At 39.7% G+C, this 19,034-nt stretch overlaps 1 protein-coding gene across 1 annotated transcript in view; it reads right to left on the bottom strand.

Annotated features, from left to right (window-relative positions):
- The window catches only part of CDH8 (cadherin 8), a 162,171-nt gene that overhangs the window by 127,741 nt on the left and 15,396 nt on the right, over positions 1–19,034 (bottom strand). Inside the window, exon 2 of the mRNA XM_066557704.1 lies at positions 17,487–17,936. Within this exon, the coding sequence (XP_066413801.1) occupies positions 17,487–17,738 (252 nt within the window). The 5' untranslated portion in view covers positions 17,739–17,936. The remainder of the gene's footprint in view (positions 1–17,486; positions 17,937–19,034) is intronic.

The following is a 19,034-nucleotide window of genomic DNA, read 5'->3' as shown; positions in this document are numbered from 1 at the left end:
ACCCAAGTCAATGGTTTCAGCCTCAGCTCTCATATTCAGGAAGGTCTTCAAAACTCTCCAACACTTTCTGAATACCATTTTTGTGTTAATTTAATAAATGAAGCATCATTTTTGGACTCTCAGCATAATAAACTCTCATTTGCACTTAGCAGATTCATAAATTCATGCTGTTAAAACTGTTTTCATCAGAAATGGGCAAACCTCCTGTGGTGCCCATTCATATTCCAGTTCTGAGCTGCAGGAGTGTGTTTGCCAGTCACAAGTGCTCAGTTATTATTGCTGCTTGAAAAGCCAATATAGATACTAAAAGTCACTCTCTCATCTCAGGGTACACACAACTGCATATTTCTGAGGATAAATTCACATATTTTCAGTGAAGTGCATCCCATTTTTATGCCACATGAACCCAGTGTGATGAATTAAGATGAATACTAAGAGGAACAGAGAAGCAAGTTCCCCGCTCCAGACCTGCCCAGCTGTGTCAAAATCTTGGTAATAAAAGGTGTGTTTGTTGTAATGCAAATGTTCACTGAGCTCCAAGAGAATTCCAAGAACAATGGATGTCTCAAACAAACAGATACAACAGCACAGAGTCTCTATTCAGCTATTAATCTCCTGAGTTCAGAAAGAAACTAATTTTCTGAAATTCTTATTTCCAACAGAGAAAGTCTCATTCATTTGTGAGGCTGACCAGTATCTTAAATAACAATGAACAGCTAGACATATTTTTTAAAGTAAAAATAAAGATTAATTCCTTTGAAATCTTCCTTTTTGCTATTCCCACAATCCTTTCTCCCCACTCCCTAAGTTGTCCTAATAATAATACTGAACATGGAGTCAGCATAGATATGCTGCACTTGGACATATTGAAAGTAAATGGCAAAGGATTTTTTTAAATTTTTCTCTCTCTCAAACTTCAGTTTCCTTATCAGCATAAAGCAATGCAGAGAAGGAGAAAAATAAGTATGAGGAGCAAAGGTTTCCTCATCTTACAACAGAAGTGCTCCACTAAGTTCTTGAACCTTTTGAAGCTGACCCTGAGCAACGAATTGAATGTGCAAAGGACACTGTTTTATAGGACAAAAGGATCCAAAACACAGCAAAAATGTCAAATGCGCTCAAGTGAAGTTGTGGAAGCTCGTTTCAGTAGCAGGGAGGCACAATGCAGGTGGGAAAGGTGCATGGTGCTGTTTCTAGTTCAGCAAATAATGCAGAACTTGGACAAGCTCACCCAGTAGCTCTTTAGAGAGATGTCACCACAAAATTTCTGACTGGTCCCAGGGAATGTGCCACCTCTCTGACTTCCCTGCTGTGGCCTTTGCACTGTCTGCACTCTAAGGGGGATCTTTTCATTCTTTTAAATTTGTATTTTAAAAACTGAACCTATTATCCAGCCCTAAGACTTGACAAAATGTGCAAATGCACATTTTGTAGGTAATCTGCAAGGCCTGATTTGCAGACAGGCTCAAAGCCTGTGCAAGCTTCACAGGAAACACTGACTCATGTTGAGACCACCTATATATAAAATAGTCTGAGGTATAGATCAAAGAATATTGAGAGAAAATAAGGACTGTTAGAGGTCACCTCACCTACAAAGAAGAAGTGCCATCAGAGGATGACAAAATTTGATTTCCTAAGCAACACCTAGGTCATTGAGCTCGTGGGTCCAGGCGAGGTCAGCTCTAGCACTAATCTGGACATTGGCACATGGCTTCTGAGAGGCACAAAGACCTAGAAATCCACCAGCAGCTTCAGCAACTCCACCTGAATTGTCCCTAGCTCTGAAACAATGAAATGCCTTTGTCCAGGCTGGAAAAGAGCTGCCAATCATCACTTCTCACCAACGTGAGCCTTCCACATCACAGGGGTGTAAAACCAGGCACCCCCTCTCACAAAGAGCCTGATGGACAGAGTTCCACAGCCAACCTTCAGAGGAATAAAAAACGTGCTGACAGTGTCCTCACCCTGTGTTTTACCCATATGATTAGTGTGGAAAATGTGTAGTATATCATTGGCTTTTCACAAATATTAAAATGAATTCTATATGTGTTATGTTAGAAAGTTATACTGTATTTATCCTTTTCAGTAGTGTGTTAAATATAGTTTTAGGCTATAACATAATATTAAAATAGAAACTATGTGATGTAAAATACCTCCTACCTTTCATAGTCTTTCTGCAGTGAGTTGTCCCCACTGGTGCATCTACAGCTAATTACATATTTTTTTTATTCAATTAGAGTTAATTCTTGCCTGTGAAGAAGGTTTCCTTCTAGCATGCACTGTATCCAAAAGAAAATAAGCTGCTTTTCTTCAGGTGTTATTAGTATAGAACCTATATTTTCCACTGTGATAGGCTTTATTTACAGTTCCCTGATACATTGAATGTCCTGATGATTGATCAATAAAAGGATGTCCTCCTGCACCTGATTGTTTCTATTTTGATGACAATGACTATATTTTACTTCTCTGCACTTGGAAAAGCATTGTTTGCATTCATGATCTTACAGGTATATTAAATAGCTGCCTGATAGTTCCATAGGCCTATGATAAAATATTATATTCTTTCCTTTTGAACTTAAAACCTTGTCCTTTTTATTCTGTCATTTTCAATAAACCACCAAAATTCCCAAGAGAAGAATTGTTGCCTCCTTATTGGGCAGGACCAGACTTGGTGGGGACTGAGATGACTGATTTACAAGATGAAGAGGGGAAGTTGACAATAGCCAGAAAACACCCTTTGTTTGAAAATAATTTTTAAATCATGTATGAGATGTATGAATATGCAACAGGCTGTTGCTTTCAAGAGTTAATCCTTTGTTAGTGAGCCATGCTTTCAAGAGGAAAGCAACCAAACGTTCAAAATTCTTTGCTTTTTTGTCCTTTGTTGCCCTAACTCTGATTATCCAAATTCTTATTGCTCTAATTTGTAGAGCAAATTACTATTTTTTTCCATTTTATTACTATTAAATTTTTAAAATTTTAAAACAAGAGATTGGTGTTTTTCACAATTAGGCAGGTATTTAAATTCCTCTCCCCAGGACAGAAAGCTGAACAGCAGCTCCCACCCTTCTCAATTCCCTTCCCCAGTTACACCTTTCTCTTTATTCCTGGTCCTCATTCTGCTCGTGATGTTCAATTTTGCTGTGCAAAGGGAAGGACTTTCAGAACAGAGCCACCTCAGACAGTCAGGAGCCCTTGGAGGAAGGTCCTTGCTCCTCTGGAGAAGGAATACTGGCCTGAGCCTGACTCGGGAGAGGCTCAAAACCAAAGCTGTGTTACACGGGCCTTCTACCTTCACCTTAATTCCAGACAGAGACAGGGGATCTGAGCTTGTTCCATCAGCAAATAAACCCAGCAGATTATCAAAACTATTACCAAGTCACCTCATCTCCACTGCTGTTTTAACTCAGGCTAAAAATATAACTTCTGTATGAGGGCTTTTGTTCTTTCTTGAGTTTTTTGTGGGTTTTTTTTAATCATACTTGCACCAGATTTAAAAAGCCAGTTACTGAATATCCTGTTTTTACCAATGTTTTCACAGTGAATTAAGGCAATAATTAACAAAAGGCTCACTAAGTATATTATCTTAGAATTCAAGTGTTAGAACTGGAAGAACTCAGTGGATATTTTCATGGTAAAGCAAAACAGAAAAATCTTGACCCAAGCACATAAAAAACCAAATTCTGACCTCAATCATCAGACTTTACAGAGGACAGCCATGGAATAAACTAGCTAACTGAAAATGGAATTTTAAATGATCCAAAAAGCTGGTTTTGAAGAATGAGCATATTCACACCATAAAATTCTGAGTTACCAACTGCTGCATTCAAATATGCAACTAAAGCCAAGCAGAACTTTTAAGTTAGAACAGAAAAAAATCTTCCCTGAGTCTCCTTTTAGCTTAAGCACAGTGAACATGGCAGCTATCTTGCTGGGTTATACACTACACTACAGAGTCCTGGTGAATTATTTACAGCTGGGGACTCAAATGCTCTCTCAGTATCATCTTTCCCTGGGTTCTGTACTCACCAGAGCCCTTGATACTGAAATGAGTGAGAATAGAAATGAGAATGTTCAATTCCACAACAAAAATGGAGGCTGAAAGGTTTCATTGTAGGTCCAGCACAGATTAAAGTGTCTGCTCAGCCTGAAACCAGTCCTGAGCTTTGTATCTGCAGTCTCTTAGGGCTTTCTTGTCTCCCCTTCAGCATGATTTATGTCAGAAAGTTTGGAATAAATTAACTGTTCTGCTGGGTATTGCCACTGAGAGGAATCTAAAGACATGCTGATTTCTTTCTTTATTTCCCTCCCCCTCACATTTATTTTGCTCAGCACAGTAAGATAAAACCTGCATCAAAATGTGGCTTGGAGTTTTAAGTGGGCAAAAATAGAACTATTTAAAAAGGCTCTAAACTCCTGCTATAAGCCAGTGTTTAAATAATGTATTAGACATATCTATATATACACAAAGAGACAACACATGCACTTAGACTAATATATAGTGTGTGTTTGTATATGTTCCCTTGTAGTTCTGTACTAATCAAATGGAATATTCTGTAGTAGAAATACAGTACTAATAACTCAAAATAGCACTTCTGTTCAAGCTGCCTTGGACAAGCTTGTTTGAGTTCTAATTGTGTGCTGAAATTCTCCCCTTTAAAGCCTAGGTCTATTTGAAGGTTAGCTTTTGGTCCCATGGAGATAAAGGAAAATGTGCCAACATTTGAGAGATTTGATTACCTGTACAAAATTATGCTTGCTCATTTTTCCTTGGCAAAAAAATACTCTTGGGGAAAGTTTTATTAAAGAGAGAATAGAAATAGTGTACATCCAAAGAAAATATTTTCCAATTACACTTCACAAGATGCAGAAAGTATTACTTGTTATGGAGGGTTATGAATGAGATAATTACTGAGAGCCTAATGTACCTAAAGCTACAATAAAGGACAGAGAAAATCATTAATAAGTGGTTATTGACTGTTCTTCCTGCTCTTTGTAATAAAAGGCCAGAACAGTAGCAAGGAGAAACCTTTCCCCAGTTTGGCTGTGACAGGTTATACACAACAATACCTTTTCTACTTACACGGGCCATCATTAATTCCTATAAGTGAAACCATAGCAGCTTTGATTTAGCACACAATACACTTTACACCTCTCCAAACATCCTTAACAAGAAATGTTTCATATGAAGAGTCAATTGAAAATAGTGGAGATTTGGAAATACACAGGATGAACGTTCCCTCTCTTAAATGATTTCATTGCACGCATTCCTAATGAGCAATCTGCACTTCCAAAGGATCCACACCAGTGCTCTGTTGGTAAGGCACAGAATGACAAAACACTTTTAAAGATTAAAGGAAGTCTCATTACCCCTTTTTGATACTCTGATGAAATAAATGATAACCCAATTATTTCTGAGAAGCCCAGCAAAGAATGTTTGAGCTCCCACATTCAGGATTTCAATACAGGTGTGATCAATAGGGGAGATTATAAAATAAAGGATTTCTGAGTGGCTGCAAATCTTTTCTTATTGCAAAGCAGAACGTGGTACCACGTGCAAAATTACCTTCAGTGCATTCTTTTTTATTTTTCCTCTTTCCCTTTCAGCTCCCTATGCTGCTGCATTGGGGATGGAGGCACAGACACTAGAGAAAAGTTCAGCAGCATTTCTAAAAGAATGGGAAAGGTCATGAACATTACAGGGGTCAGTCTATGTGGACTTGCAGTGCCTGAAGGAAGCCCACAAAAAGGATGGGGAGAGATTATTTACAGGAGCCTGGAGGACAAGGGGGAATGGCTACAAACTGGTGGATTTAGGTTTAAATTGCATATTAGGAAAAAATTTATTCTCTGTGAGGGTGGGCAGGCCCTGGCACAGGGTGCCCAGACCAGCTGGGGCTGCCCCTGGATCCCTGGCAGTGCCCAAGGCCAGGTTGGACACTGGGGCTGGAGCAGCCTGGGACAGTGGGAGGTGTCCCTGCCATGGCTGGGGTGGCACTGGATGAGCTTTGAGGTTCCTTCCAATCCAACCATTCTATGAAACTGGGCTGATGTCCCTGTGTGGGCAGCAGGGAGGGGATTCTGCCCCTCTGCCCCTCAGTGATTTCCCACCTGCAGAGCTGCCCCAGCCTGGGCCAGCTCAGGAGGGACCTGGAGCTGCTCAGAGAGCCCAGAGGTGGCTCCAGGATGGGCAGAGGGATGGAGCAGCTCTGCTGGGAGGAAAGGCTGGCACAGCTGGCATTGCTCACCTGCACAGGAGAAGCTTTGGCTGAGCTCAGGGTGGCCACCCAAGTGCTGTGGTTTTCTTGTGCTCCTACACTTACTTCATGCCAGAAAGAGCAACAGTTTCCCTAATTAACCCCCTGCCCTACTGCTTATTGTGGTCCTTCTTAAGAAAAATCCCTTCAGTGTTCCCTTACACACATATCAACCTATTCACACATCACACACACACACCAGTTTTTATCTCAGTGTAGTCACTGATCTTTGTTTCACCTCCCTGGCTCCACCAGACCCTGCATAAACTGCATTTTAGACTTGACAATAAATACATTAGGATGGACTGGATGCCTAGTGAAACTGGAAAGCAGAGCCTGGTTTAGAGTTGGAAAAGTATCTCCTGTCTTATCCAGTTATTCAGCAAGAATTACAGATGTATCCCTGATTCTGAATAGATGTTGTCTGTAGCATAAATACTGCCTCAGCCATGCCATGGTTTTTCTCACTCTGTGAGTATAAAACACATGCATCTCATCCCCCATTCAAAGCACTGCAATGAACCTACTCTCTCAGGGGTGACCTCCAGCCTGACAGAGCAAAGTTTTGCTTTACTATCCATCAGTCTGTCCCCCACAGAGAATTGTCTGCTATAGGATTTGTGCAGAATGCATTTAGATAGAAACATTTACTGAAAAATTCCCTTAAAAACCCAAATATTTGGGTTTGCACACAGACAGCTCAGTTCCATGCAGTCCTTGGCTTACCAGTGATAGGTAGGAACAAGCAGGTGGTCTTTTACAAGGGCAGAATTTAGATCAATTGCAAAATAATTATTTAATGGAATGATCAGTGCCATTGCTTTCTACACAGAAAAAGAAGCCTAATGTTGCCTGACAATTTTGTGTTGGCCATTTTCTTTATTTTTGACTTATGATAATTACATGAGGCCAGTATGTTCAACATATTGAAGTATACACATATTTCCTATTATATCTAATTTCAGTTATTAATAAATTACATATCTTAATTAGAGAGCAAAAGCTTTGAGGCAGGAATTGTCTCCTACTCAACAAAACGGATCAAAATTTTAGCCAAGGCTTCTTGGTATAAATGGCAGCATTAACAGCTTTCACATTTCCTACTGTGTCATGCACCAGTCCTCATGGTGAGGGTGCTTTGAGGATATGTACAACATTTTTAAAATTTGCCCAAGAAACAATTTTACATCAGGATTCCTTTTAAAAAAATAATTTAAATATCAATTTGGTCTTACAGACCAAGTAAAATCTCAGTGTATAATTTAAATGATTAAAATAACTTCCATTTGTTCATATGAAAACTCAATAAAAAGTCCTTGTACATTTAGAGGACTTGATCTCAGTTCATGTGGGATAGCCAATAGCATAATCAAGCCCATTAATTAGCAGAAATAAATGAACAAGTTGGAAATACTATCTTGGCACTAAGTCTTGTTTCAGATGATTTTATGTGAAGAAAGAAGCACGAGCATTTTCCCTTTGCCTTTGGACGTTGTGTTTTCTTGTCAGTATGGCAGGACAACACCAGGAACTGCAAAGTGTGCCAGTGGTCTATGCGAAATGCCTTAGACTGCATAATAATTAGAGAACAGGTGGCCTGAAAAACAGGCAATTTAAAATTAAAAAAAGAAAAGAAATGTGACTGAAAAGGGAATAGCAAGATAGCAAGTACATCAGTAATTCCATTTAGATCTTTATTCTGCATTCTGTATTCTTTAACTTTATTTTTCAAAAATATGGCAGATTTTTAATAAGGTCTCTAAGGTGAGCACTAGGAGGTTCTGAGCCTTTTGCATCATGCTTTAATACACAGGTTCATGCTGCACCAATTCTGCTGCCAATTATTCCAAACTAATTGAAAAAAATCATACTGTGGTTTTGCCCATTTGCTTTAAAATCCTGACAGCTTGGGTTGGGTGTACAAGATGTCAAAATAAAATCTTAAAACAGATCCTGATGATGCTTGTGGCATGAGGACCTTAGAAAACATGGGGATGGAAGAGGTGTGGTGTCACTGTCACATTTTCTGGAAAAATCCCTTTGCCAGGATTTTTCTCCTGGGAAGCTGAGAAGCCTCAGGGAAAAAGGAAAACAATATTCTCATTTGCTTCTCTGGTGCTTTGCTGCTTTGGAATGTGGTTTGGAGATTGTTTATCCAACATGTGAATTGTTTTTAATTAATGACCAATCACGGTCAGGCTGTGTTGAACTCTGGAGAGAGTCACGGGTTTTTCATTAGGATCCTTACAGAAGGCTTAACAAGATACTTCCTCTATTCTTTAGTATAGTTTAGTATAGCATTCTTTAATATAATATAATATCATAAAATATTAAATTAGCCTTCTAAGAACATGGAATCAGATTCATCATTTCCTTCCTGCCACGGGGGACCCCAGAAAATACCAGAGCGTGGTTTGGTTCTGCTCCTCTGTGTTGCACAGCTGGGTGCCCACCACTGGTTCTGCCCATACCAAAATCCCCTTTTCTCCCTGGCAGCAGTACCCCACTGCACACATGCAGTTTCCTCAGCCAGGGAAAGGAGAATTAGCTAATGTGGCTTCTGGATGGGAACCAGCAAACGCCCGGGGCCCCTGAACCGCTCTGAAATCCCCTTTGCCGCTGTGCCCGCAGCGCTGCTGCTCACCTCCAGTGATGCTCTGTGAGCCAGCCCTTTATTGCAGCACATTCCCAGGCTGGAACAAACCTCAGCTTTGCCTCTGCTCACCAGGGGCTGGGTGGGAAGCAGTTACTGAGCTCAGAGCCTGGAGCAAGGAAGGGGATGTCTTCTGTGGCTCCTAATGATTCCTGCGGTTAATTCAGGAATGCCACTGACAGTCTCCAGGGAGAGCTACACTTACTTTTGCTTAGCTGCTGGCATGACTGCTGTAAAATAAAGGCTTTAAAAGAAATCCTTGCAGGGGAATTTTTACACTAACAGGGAGTCCTCAGGAAAAAGGAAAGTTATGAAGTACTCTGTATCACTACAGCTGTTCCTCGGGGATCACCGAGAGGCTATTCAAACATATTAATATTTGCTTAAATATCTTTAGGAAAATTATCTGCATTTATTTTACAATTCTACATGCCTCACACATTGCTTGCAAATAATAGTTACCTTTAAACACTGCCTAAAAGATTTATTGCAGCAAATTATTTCTGTCATGAAACTGACACCGTAAGTTGCCCAACATTAACATCCCTAGCTTTGTCAAAAAAACCCCACAACCAAAACCAAAAGCCAAATACCAAACAAAAGACCCTCAGCTGTGAATTCCTTGGTCTGTTGCACCACACACTCTATGGCTCCCTTTTTCTTCTTTGACTTTATCAGAATAGGAAGAAAACCTAACTTTTAAAACAACTTTCAAGAAACATAATTTATGCAAACTCATTCTCATTATTTTCACTTGAAAACGTATTTTTCTTGTGATTCCTGTGACTGTATATTTATTACATCCTAAAAATACAGTGCTGCCCAGCAGCTACAAAGCCTTCCTCAGGTGTGGCTCAGCTCGTGAGGTATCACCCACCTGAGCTCCACAGCCCTTATTGGAAACCTACAGCCACCAAAGGAATTGGTCCCAAAGCATTTCTCATTTTAATACCAAATTAAGGTTTTTGTCACACAAATCCGTGGCACATTGAGGAATATCCTGTCTGGACCTAAGAACAATAAAACTTCCCTTTCACTTTACTGGTTGAAAGACACATCCTGGCACTTTTGGGAAATCACAGCTACCTGAGAGCTCATGGATGGATGGGAAATATGCTTGTCAAGTTCAGCAAGGACAAACTTTTAGCAAAAAACTCCCCTCACAATTGGCACTAATTGGTAGTTAAATTGACAACTGGAACTGAAGCATCCTGACAGCACGAGGGGTGGGCCCTCCAGGTAGAAATTGAAAACCATTTACTGAAGCAATGTTGGAAAGACTAAACAATCATAGGGCATCTCAGAACATCATGGGGAAAGCTCAACTCAATTTTTCATAGTGTCACTTCAGCATTTTGCATGCATACTTGGACAACATTTCACTGAGAGGAAGATAAAGTTTTCAGATCAATATATTGAAAAGCACACAAGCTTCTAATTCTTTACACACAAACAAAATGCTCAATATTAGCTGCTCTTTTTTCAGAATATCAGATTTTTGTGGCCCTAGAAAAACATGACAGAGAAATTTAAGTGAATAATATTAAAATAACATATACCATCCCTTTTTATTTTAAAAAAGGATATTAAAAAAACAAACAGAAAAACCAAAACAAACAAACAAACAAACCAAACAGCAAAACCCCTGCCCAACTTTTAAGTTATTCTTCACATCACAGACATTTTCCTACTCCATGAAAGAAAATAAAGGCAGCTGAGGAGGTACCTGGTGTTTTGCAGTTTGACCCTTTAAGATGCTGGATTCATAAGTAACTGATAAAATGCCTCTTTGAAGTTATTACCAGTCCTGCTCTACAGCTGATGTTCAAGGGGTTTAAGTTGTGTCTCTGCTTAAATTGTGGTTCTATCATGCCCCAGGCTGGAGATGAAGGAGCATGAAAGTGTTCAACTGCATTCAGTAATACTCCCAGAAATATACAGAAATGAGATTTTCAGTGTCTGGAGATATGCCTTGTTTCTTAAATCTTAGAGAAATCAGTAAAATGTTTTTTACACTGGAGTAGAAAATGTAGACATTGTTGGGTCAGTTAAACTGTTCTTGCTTAAATTATGCTTTACATTGAAATTTCTTCTTGGAACTTGTTCTCAATTAAAAAAGAAACAAATGAAATTTGTGCAGGCTCAGGAATACTTTTTTTTAAAAAACAATATTTTTATCAGACTTCTATAAAATGTTACCTGATATATTTATTTTCTTTGCAGTAACATTTAATTACAGAGAGTTTTTTCTTAGCTAGTTATACTCCTGCTTACTAAGCTGATTCAGACTATGCAATCTGGAGCATTCTGTGCAGTACACAGTCACCTCTTCCCTTTCAAGCACACAAAAGGCAGGGGGAATTCATATTTTTCATAAAGAATGCACTAACAAAATAATTGATACATTTCAGCTTCTGGGAATTTAATAAGCAGGAAAATTAGTGTGTAATTATGGTCACAAAATAACAACAAAAATCTAAGGCTCAGAAGGCAATGTTGACTTTGCAACATTTCAGATACTGAATATTTTATGGCATGTATTTAAATCATAGAAAAACATACAAGTGTGTATTAGAAAAAAAAGAGTAGAAACTATTTAATATGGTGTTGTGATTGCTGTTCTGTGAGAACTTTACCAATGTAGGATTATGCTGTAATGTAATTAATGAAATTAATGTAGGATTATGCTATATCCTATGAAACTTATGCTAGGACTTTGCTACTCCTACATGTCCCAAGGACTTTTTTCACTCAGGGAAGCTGTGTAATTCACCCCTCAAAATGCTGCTAGCCTTAGTTATACACATTTCTGGTTTGCATCACTTGAGTACAACAGTGTTTTCAGGCAGCCATCATAATCACAAGCTCAGGGCAGGAATGAAAGGCAAAATATGAGGAAGGAACTTGTTTAATTAAAACCTTATTTATTTTGCCAGTTTGCACCACTTGTGCTTCAAACAGAACAAGTCATGATTTTAAACAAGCAACATTTTACCATTTCCTGGTGAAGATAGAAAATGCATGTTGCCAAAGAAGTCAAGGATTGTACAGAGCATGGATAATGTAGAACATACAGCTCCAAGCTATTTATAAGTGCTCTCTGCATTTCCAGGTTTGGGTTTTACAGTAGCTCAGCCTGAAGCACTTGATGTGAAAACAGGATGCCTCTCCACTGCTCCTCCTACAGGAAAATTGTTTCTCCTCTACAGCCCTGCACCCAAACCCCAAACATCAAGGGAAAAATCTCTGTTGCTCCAAACAGCAAAAGTGGCCCAGCTCCCTCATCCCACAAGTCATACAAGAAAATCTGCATTGAATGGAAAGAAAAGACACAAACCAGGGAATTCAGAAGCAGCCACAGATGGAAAACCTCCCTGAGCTCACCACAACCTGGCCATGCTGATTCAGACTATGCAATCTGGAGCATTCTGTGAAGTATGGTTCTGAGCCTCACCAACACTTCTCACAGGTTTGCTCCCATCCAGGGTTTTCAGAGCACCTTCTCCAGAGCCCTGGAGCAGACAGAGATACACCACAGGGGCTGCTCTTCCCTGCCACACTCACTTCCCAAATCTCTCCCCACAGATAAAACAGGCAGTCTATTTTTTGGGGACTGGAAACAGGGAAATCCAAAAAGTCTGGGGGAGGTTCTAGGACAACCTGGGGAGTATTGCCAGTGAAGTGGTGGGACACAGCATCAACCTGAGTGACTGCTAGTGGATTTTTGTGCCTGGACCTAAATTTGGATACATTTATCAGTAAGCCAGAGAACATAAACACAAGCAAACAACTTTTGTGGCCTTCATTGCCTCGTTCGTTCTCTCCATGCTTGGTGAGGTTTGACAAAGACAAACAAGTGCCAGACTCTGCACCATGGATGGAGCACCCTGGGTGTACAGGCAGGCTGGAACAAGGAGCTGGAGAGATGACACAGGAAGGGTGCTGGCCCTGCCCAGGCTCCCAGGGATGGGCACTGGAGGCTGCCAGAGCTCCAGAAGGGTGTGGACACCAGGGATGCACAGGGGGGATTGCTGGGGGCCTGCAGGGACAGGAGCTGGACTGGACAGTCCTTGTGCATCCCTTCTACTTGAAGACATTCTATAATTCTAATTACAAACAACTGCTATTACAGTAACTACCCCAGATTTTTGCTTAAAAACATCTCTTAAACCACGTCCTAACCCGTTTAAAGCATCACGAACAACACATGCTCCATAAAACAGGAGCTGCAGTACCCCAAATGCAGCTTCCTAATGCTTTTTCACTTTATTACCTATGTCATTGTGGATTCAGAGGCTGTCTCCTGTGAAAGAACAGTGGCATTTGCTAGAGCCCAGATTTCACAGCACATCTGCCGTGGTGCTGGAAGAGCATGCAGAGGAGATGGAGAAGATGCAGCAGTGTATAGCAAGTGGAAGATCTACCCAACTAATCAAGTCCTCAGGGACAGCATGCAGTGTCACCAGACATATCACTCTACACTTGAATGAGGTTGTCAGCCACGGGGAGGCTGCAAGCTGCTGACAGCACTGTGCAGGATGGGGAGGCTTCCAAAGGAGACACAGAAGCTTTGTAAAGTATGTACCTGCTTCTAAAAGTGGGTGAAGGGGGGGAAAAAAGAAATGAAGTACAAAAGGGTATTTGCAAATCTGTCACTCGGTGTTCTATTGCTGGGAATAAACCCAAACTCATTTGACATGTGTTGCATGAACACAAAAAAGGTTATTTTGCAGGTTTCTCAAAATGCATATATACATTTTTATATGTGCAGATCGAAATAATATGAGACTCATTTTAATAAGAATTATATGACTCAGAATAATATAGAATGAATCAGAAGAGATAGAATTTAATAAGGATGATATAAATCACAAAGAGACTGTCCAAAGGAGGGACGCAGAGCATGAAGCTGTACCAGGGGATGGTTGTGCTGAAAATCAGGGAAAGATTCTTCCCTCAGAGGTGCTGGCACTGCCCAGGCTCCCAGGGAATGGGCACAGCCCCGAGGCTGCCAGAGCCCCAGGAGCCTTTGGACACCAGGGATGCCCAGGGGGGATTGTTGGGGGTCTGGGCAGGGACAGGAGCTGGACTGGATGATCCTTGTGAATCCCTTCCAACACAGGATATTCTATTCCATGATTCTATGAAAATACCATGTGGCAAAATAAATGCCATATGAATATAGCCCATAAAAGTAAGTTAAAAACTAGAATATTTGTTGCTTTTTATAGGAAATCTCATAAATTCAGAAAGCACTTCTTTATAGATGGGTGAACTCAAGTAGAGTTGCTCATTTTGAGCTTGATCCTACCAAACATAATGACAAAAATTGGCATTAAAAGTGCATATTACTCAAATTCATTCTAAGAGGTTCAAGAATGAAAGCAAAAGATTTGCTCTGGTCCTTTACTTGAGTCATTGAAGAAAGACACCACACTTTAAAAGGTGTTCACATTAATTCCTCCTATTAGTCTCACCCCAGTTTACTTCATTTATTAGAGCAAATACACTGAGAATGCATTTATTACTCTATATCCATGCAGAACAGCAATGAAAAAACACCTTTGAAGTGTGTGCAGTTGCATTGCAACACTTAAAACTCCAGAGGAGAGGCTTTATGTCTGGAAGCTGTTTCCCCTGGAAAAACTGAGCAGTTTAATAAAATATACTACAGACCTCTGTAATCCTGTCTTGCTAAATTTCCCTGCACTTCACAAACTTTGGTATGAGACCTTTTTAACCAACAGGAGGAACTCACAGTCTCTGCATTCAGGCTTTGACTTGCAAAGTGATTTGTGTTCTGTTTGTATCCTATAAAATTAATCTCAGTTTTCAGTTTTATTTTGCTGATAAATTCCATCAATTCCTTTAGGACCAAATGCTTCTATTCAGTGCCTTTCCACCCACTAACATGAAAACCATTATTTAAATATCAGTTCTATTCTGAGAAGCTCAAGAGCTGAATTTTCAGTGCATTTTAAAGGTACCTCTGAGAACCTAAAACAAATCCTGCTTGCCTGTGTATTGTTTCTGTTTGTGCAAAACTTATTTTTGTATTTATTCTCCAAAAGCACTTGATTAAATGTTTGTATAAAACATACATGACTATGAAAAGCACCAGGTACACTCTACAACACTGCAGAGACAAAAACTGCAACAAAGATCTACATAATCAGATTTGCTTCTAGAATGTTTTCTTTGAAGCAATTAGCCACCAAATAAAAGATTTGTTTGAAGATTATACTAGAACTTTCAACATGTAAAAAGCACATAGCAAGCAATACTGACTCTTTAACAGGACAAAAGCACATTTATATCCAGAAAATGCAGCAAAAATGGGGCAGACATTTGATGTCACTCTCTCCATGATGTTAAGCCTCTCTGCACTCACTATATCCTGTTTTACTGAGTGTCCTTCATTCAAAGTCCGGCCAAAAAAAGAAAAAAAATCAAGGTAAGTGATAGGGCAGAAAAAATAGTTAATAAAGTCCTGGAACAAAGGAAATACCCCAGGTGTGCAAATGGTTTGGCAGGGGAAAACCCAGGAGGCTGGAGGAAGAGTGTAAGTGGAAAAGCCGGGAGGAGGAACCAGGTAAGTGCAAATCCACTGCAAGTTCTGACAATGAGGTTATTTTTAAATTGCAGTGGATAAGAAACCAATGAGGGTGACAGAGGACAAACCACAGCCTAACCTCACAGAGAAGCAAAGTATTTTGCTTGTGACATTCTGTACACCCTTAAGTTTTGGGAAGGATTGCCAAGAAGTATAATTGAGGGAGTCTCTGCTTTCCAGTCAGGAAGGATTAAGAGCAGCTCTGAAAGCTGTGGAGTACCTCTGCTCCCACCAGCCTGAAAGCACTCTCAATACTCACAAGCCTTAGGAAAGAAAAATAAGTCAGAAACATGGATGATTTTTCTGGAGAGGGAGGAAAAAATAGAGAGAAGAAGTCCAAAAATATTCTATGTCTATGTTCTAATGAATAAACCAAAAATTCCTCCCTATGGGAACAAACTTTGCTTCTTGCTCATTTCCGTCTATAACATGCAGTGTTTTAATTATGCAGCAGTCTCAACAAATAGAGTGTCACAGCATTTTAGCTAATTCCATTTAAACTGCCAGCAGAAGAGGGGATAATGTCTTCCTTGGTTTGGCTTAGTTTAACCTACCCACTTTTATTCACCAATGACTCAAACAATTCAGGATATTATAATGACCAAAAAAACCCCTTAAAATAGTAGAAATATTTAGACCTGGATATATCCTGAAAATCAAAATACCACAAAGTACAAACCCAGGATTCTCCCCAGCTACTCAAAATAATTTTAAAAGCACGACTAAAATATTCCAGAAAGAATAGGTTGAATAAAACATTTTAAGATGTGAAATATGCACTTTGCTGTCTCTGTGAAATTGAGCTCCCTTACTAACCCCAGAGAAACAAATGAGAACAGATAACAAATAGCTGATATAAATGTAAATTGACACAGCACCAAAAGCCACTGCATAGAAAGCTCATTACACCTTCTAACCCTGTCTCACCTGGAAAGTGGCTACACTAGGGAAGACTTGGGAGTGCACTTGATCTCTGTTCTCTTCAATAATAGAATAGAGCTATTGACAGACCCTATATTATACTATATGCTATTCATTTATCCATGGAAATTCCAAGATTACCATGAAATTAACTGTTATCCATCATTTTGTCTAGGTTTTTTTTACTCAACCTCAGTAGCCAGCTAGTAAGACAATAATACACTTTGTTGTTCAGAGGGAATTAAACTTTAGTGATAAACAATTAAGGTATTTATACCTGCTCACTGCTAAACATGCATTTATGAACAGATCATTCTTTTCTAAGAATAATTCTGAGGATAATTCATCCTTGATGGATACAGATGGCTCATACAAGTGCAAGGCTGATTCACTGACTGGAGGTAACACCGAGCTACACAATAAACTAATGCATGGCAACAAGCAAAGCTTTAGGGCAGCAGAAAAGCTGTGACACTGAAAAATGTGATATTTTGCCCTGTGTTATCTTCCTAACATTGACAATAAATTAAAATATCCGTGGCAATAATGTTATTCCATATGTGTGCATAGATCTCCATATAAACTAGGACCTCATAATTTGCTGTACAGTCCACACTTTCCTTTCTGGTTCTTATTTTTTAAAAATTCTCAGAGCATAAACAACTTGATTCATCAGACTGGAGATAGAACATGACCTATAGGTGTAACAACCTTTAGGAATACACAGGAACATATTGCAAAGAGCTGCTTTGGTAAAAAATCTTCAGCTGACAGAGGTGAGGAGTGGTGACTAATGATACAAAAGAAAGGATATACACATGCTTGTGGGCTTTTTTGACAAATGGAATATGCATATTTTTGTTGAAAATAGCAGGTTATCTAACTAGGAAATCATGTCCTTACAGTCAGGCACATTTAAAGCACAAGTCTATGGATATCAAAGCACCTCAGTCTGAAATTCCTTAGAAATGCCTGAATGACTGAGAACCTTCTCATGTCACACATTTATACACTCAGAGAAAAAAACCAAATCTTGCCTTACCCGGCCAACTAGGATTGGTTCAGGTCCAGAAAATTCTTCCAATACAAACATTTGATTCCAAACCCAGCCTCTCTTGGAACGGTGCAAAACTCTTTGTTCTTCATTTAGCCTTTTTAGTCCTGCACTGGATCCACTTGGTAGTACTTGAGATTGATTCATTGGAGCCATATAAATGGAAGGAAGGACAGTAATCCATAATATTATTAATGGAGTCCATGTATCCATGAGCATTTCCGTTAGTCTTTCTGGCATTGTACCACACGCTACGCAAATCACCACAAAAATGAAATTATTATTATTTTGCTTTCCTCCAGACTGTAGCAATCCAATTCATCACGCAGTACAGAACATTTACTTACAGCTCCTCCATGTGTTTACAGCACAGTCAATGTAAAAATAGCTTAGATGAGAAAAACATGATCCATTGAGTTTTCCAGTCATTAAAGATTCCTGGTGGGGGAAAGAAGAAAAGAAACTTCAAATCAGTGACTAAAGAGCTTAGGAAAGCATTCTGAAACATCTTATTTACTTTTGCATCATAAATAAGCCATGTTAGCTTTTAAATTTGTAGTTCAGAATGTTATTGCATAGTTAAATTGATTCTGTGTATTCTTTCATTGCCTCAAACACCAAGAGAAGACCCAGATAAATGATTACACACACTTAGGAAAATATTCAGGCCTAAGAATTGGACAAGGTTTGCAGCAACCTGGGCTAGTGGAAGGTGTCCCTGTCCATTGGAGGGAGGTGGAAATGGAGGATCTTGAAGGTCCCTCCTAACCCAGACCATTCTGGGATCTTGCAGTTCATCTGAGGGTCTGAAGAAGCTGCCAACCTTCTCACTACCCTGCACTGTTAATGTGGTCAATTACAAACACATATTCTGTCATATCAGCAAATAAAAATCATGCTCTTGCATTCTTATTCTCCTTTCCTCCACAAGAAAAAAAAACCCAAACTTCTCCTGAGTGTACAAGGCTCCAGCAGCCCATTGTCAGTTTAGCCATCACCTCTCTGCAGCAGCACCACTGCCCAGCAGAAACAGCACTGCTAAATCCTCTGTGAAATCCATGATTCCCAAACCAGACCACTAAGGAAACTCATTTATGCACATCTGCACTACAGGTCTCAGTGTCTCTCCTTCACTTTCAGAGAAAGCACACAGTCATGTTTCATTTCAAAGACATTTTCCTAGATGGACACTTGGGAGCATTTTGTCTTTCTTTCCTTGCCCATCCTTTGATGTACTAAAAGGTCACACCACGTTTCATCTCAGAGTAAATATTCCTTGAAATGGAAAGGCAAGTTAACATAGCAGGGCTGATGCCAGAGGGGTGGGCAAACCCAGAAATGGAAAACTAGATGGGATGCGGCTCAGAGAGCAGGGCTGCGTCACAGGGTTATGGAGTTACCTGAAAAGGGTCTTGATCCATTTTCTTTGATTCATATCCAAACAATCTCAGGAGAAACCACTGCATACAAGAGAGTAGCAATGCCTATTCTTCAGCTTACACTGTGATTTAAGCTGGTTTTCTTCTACTTTCAGAT

This window comes from Molothrus aeneus, chromosome 11, assembly GCF_037042795.1.
Source record: "Molothrus aeneus isolate 106 chromosome 11, BPBGC_Maene_1.0, whole genome shotgun sequence".
Taxonomy (NCBI): domain Eukaryota; kingdom Metazoa; phylum Chordata; class Aves; order Passeriformes; family Icteridae; genus Molothrus; species Molothrus aeneus.
This window is presented reverse-complemented; position numbering and strand designations above follow the sequence as displayed.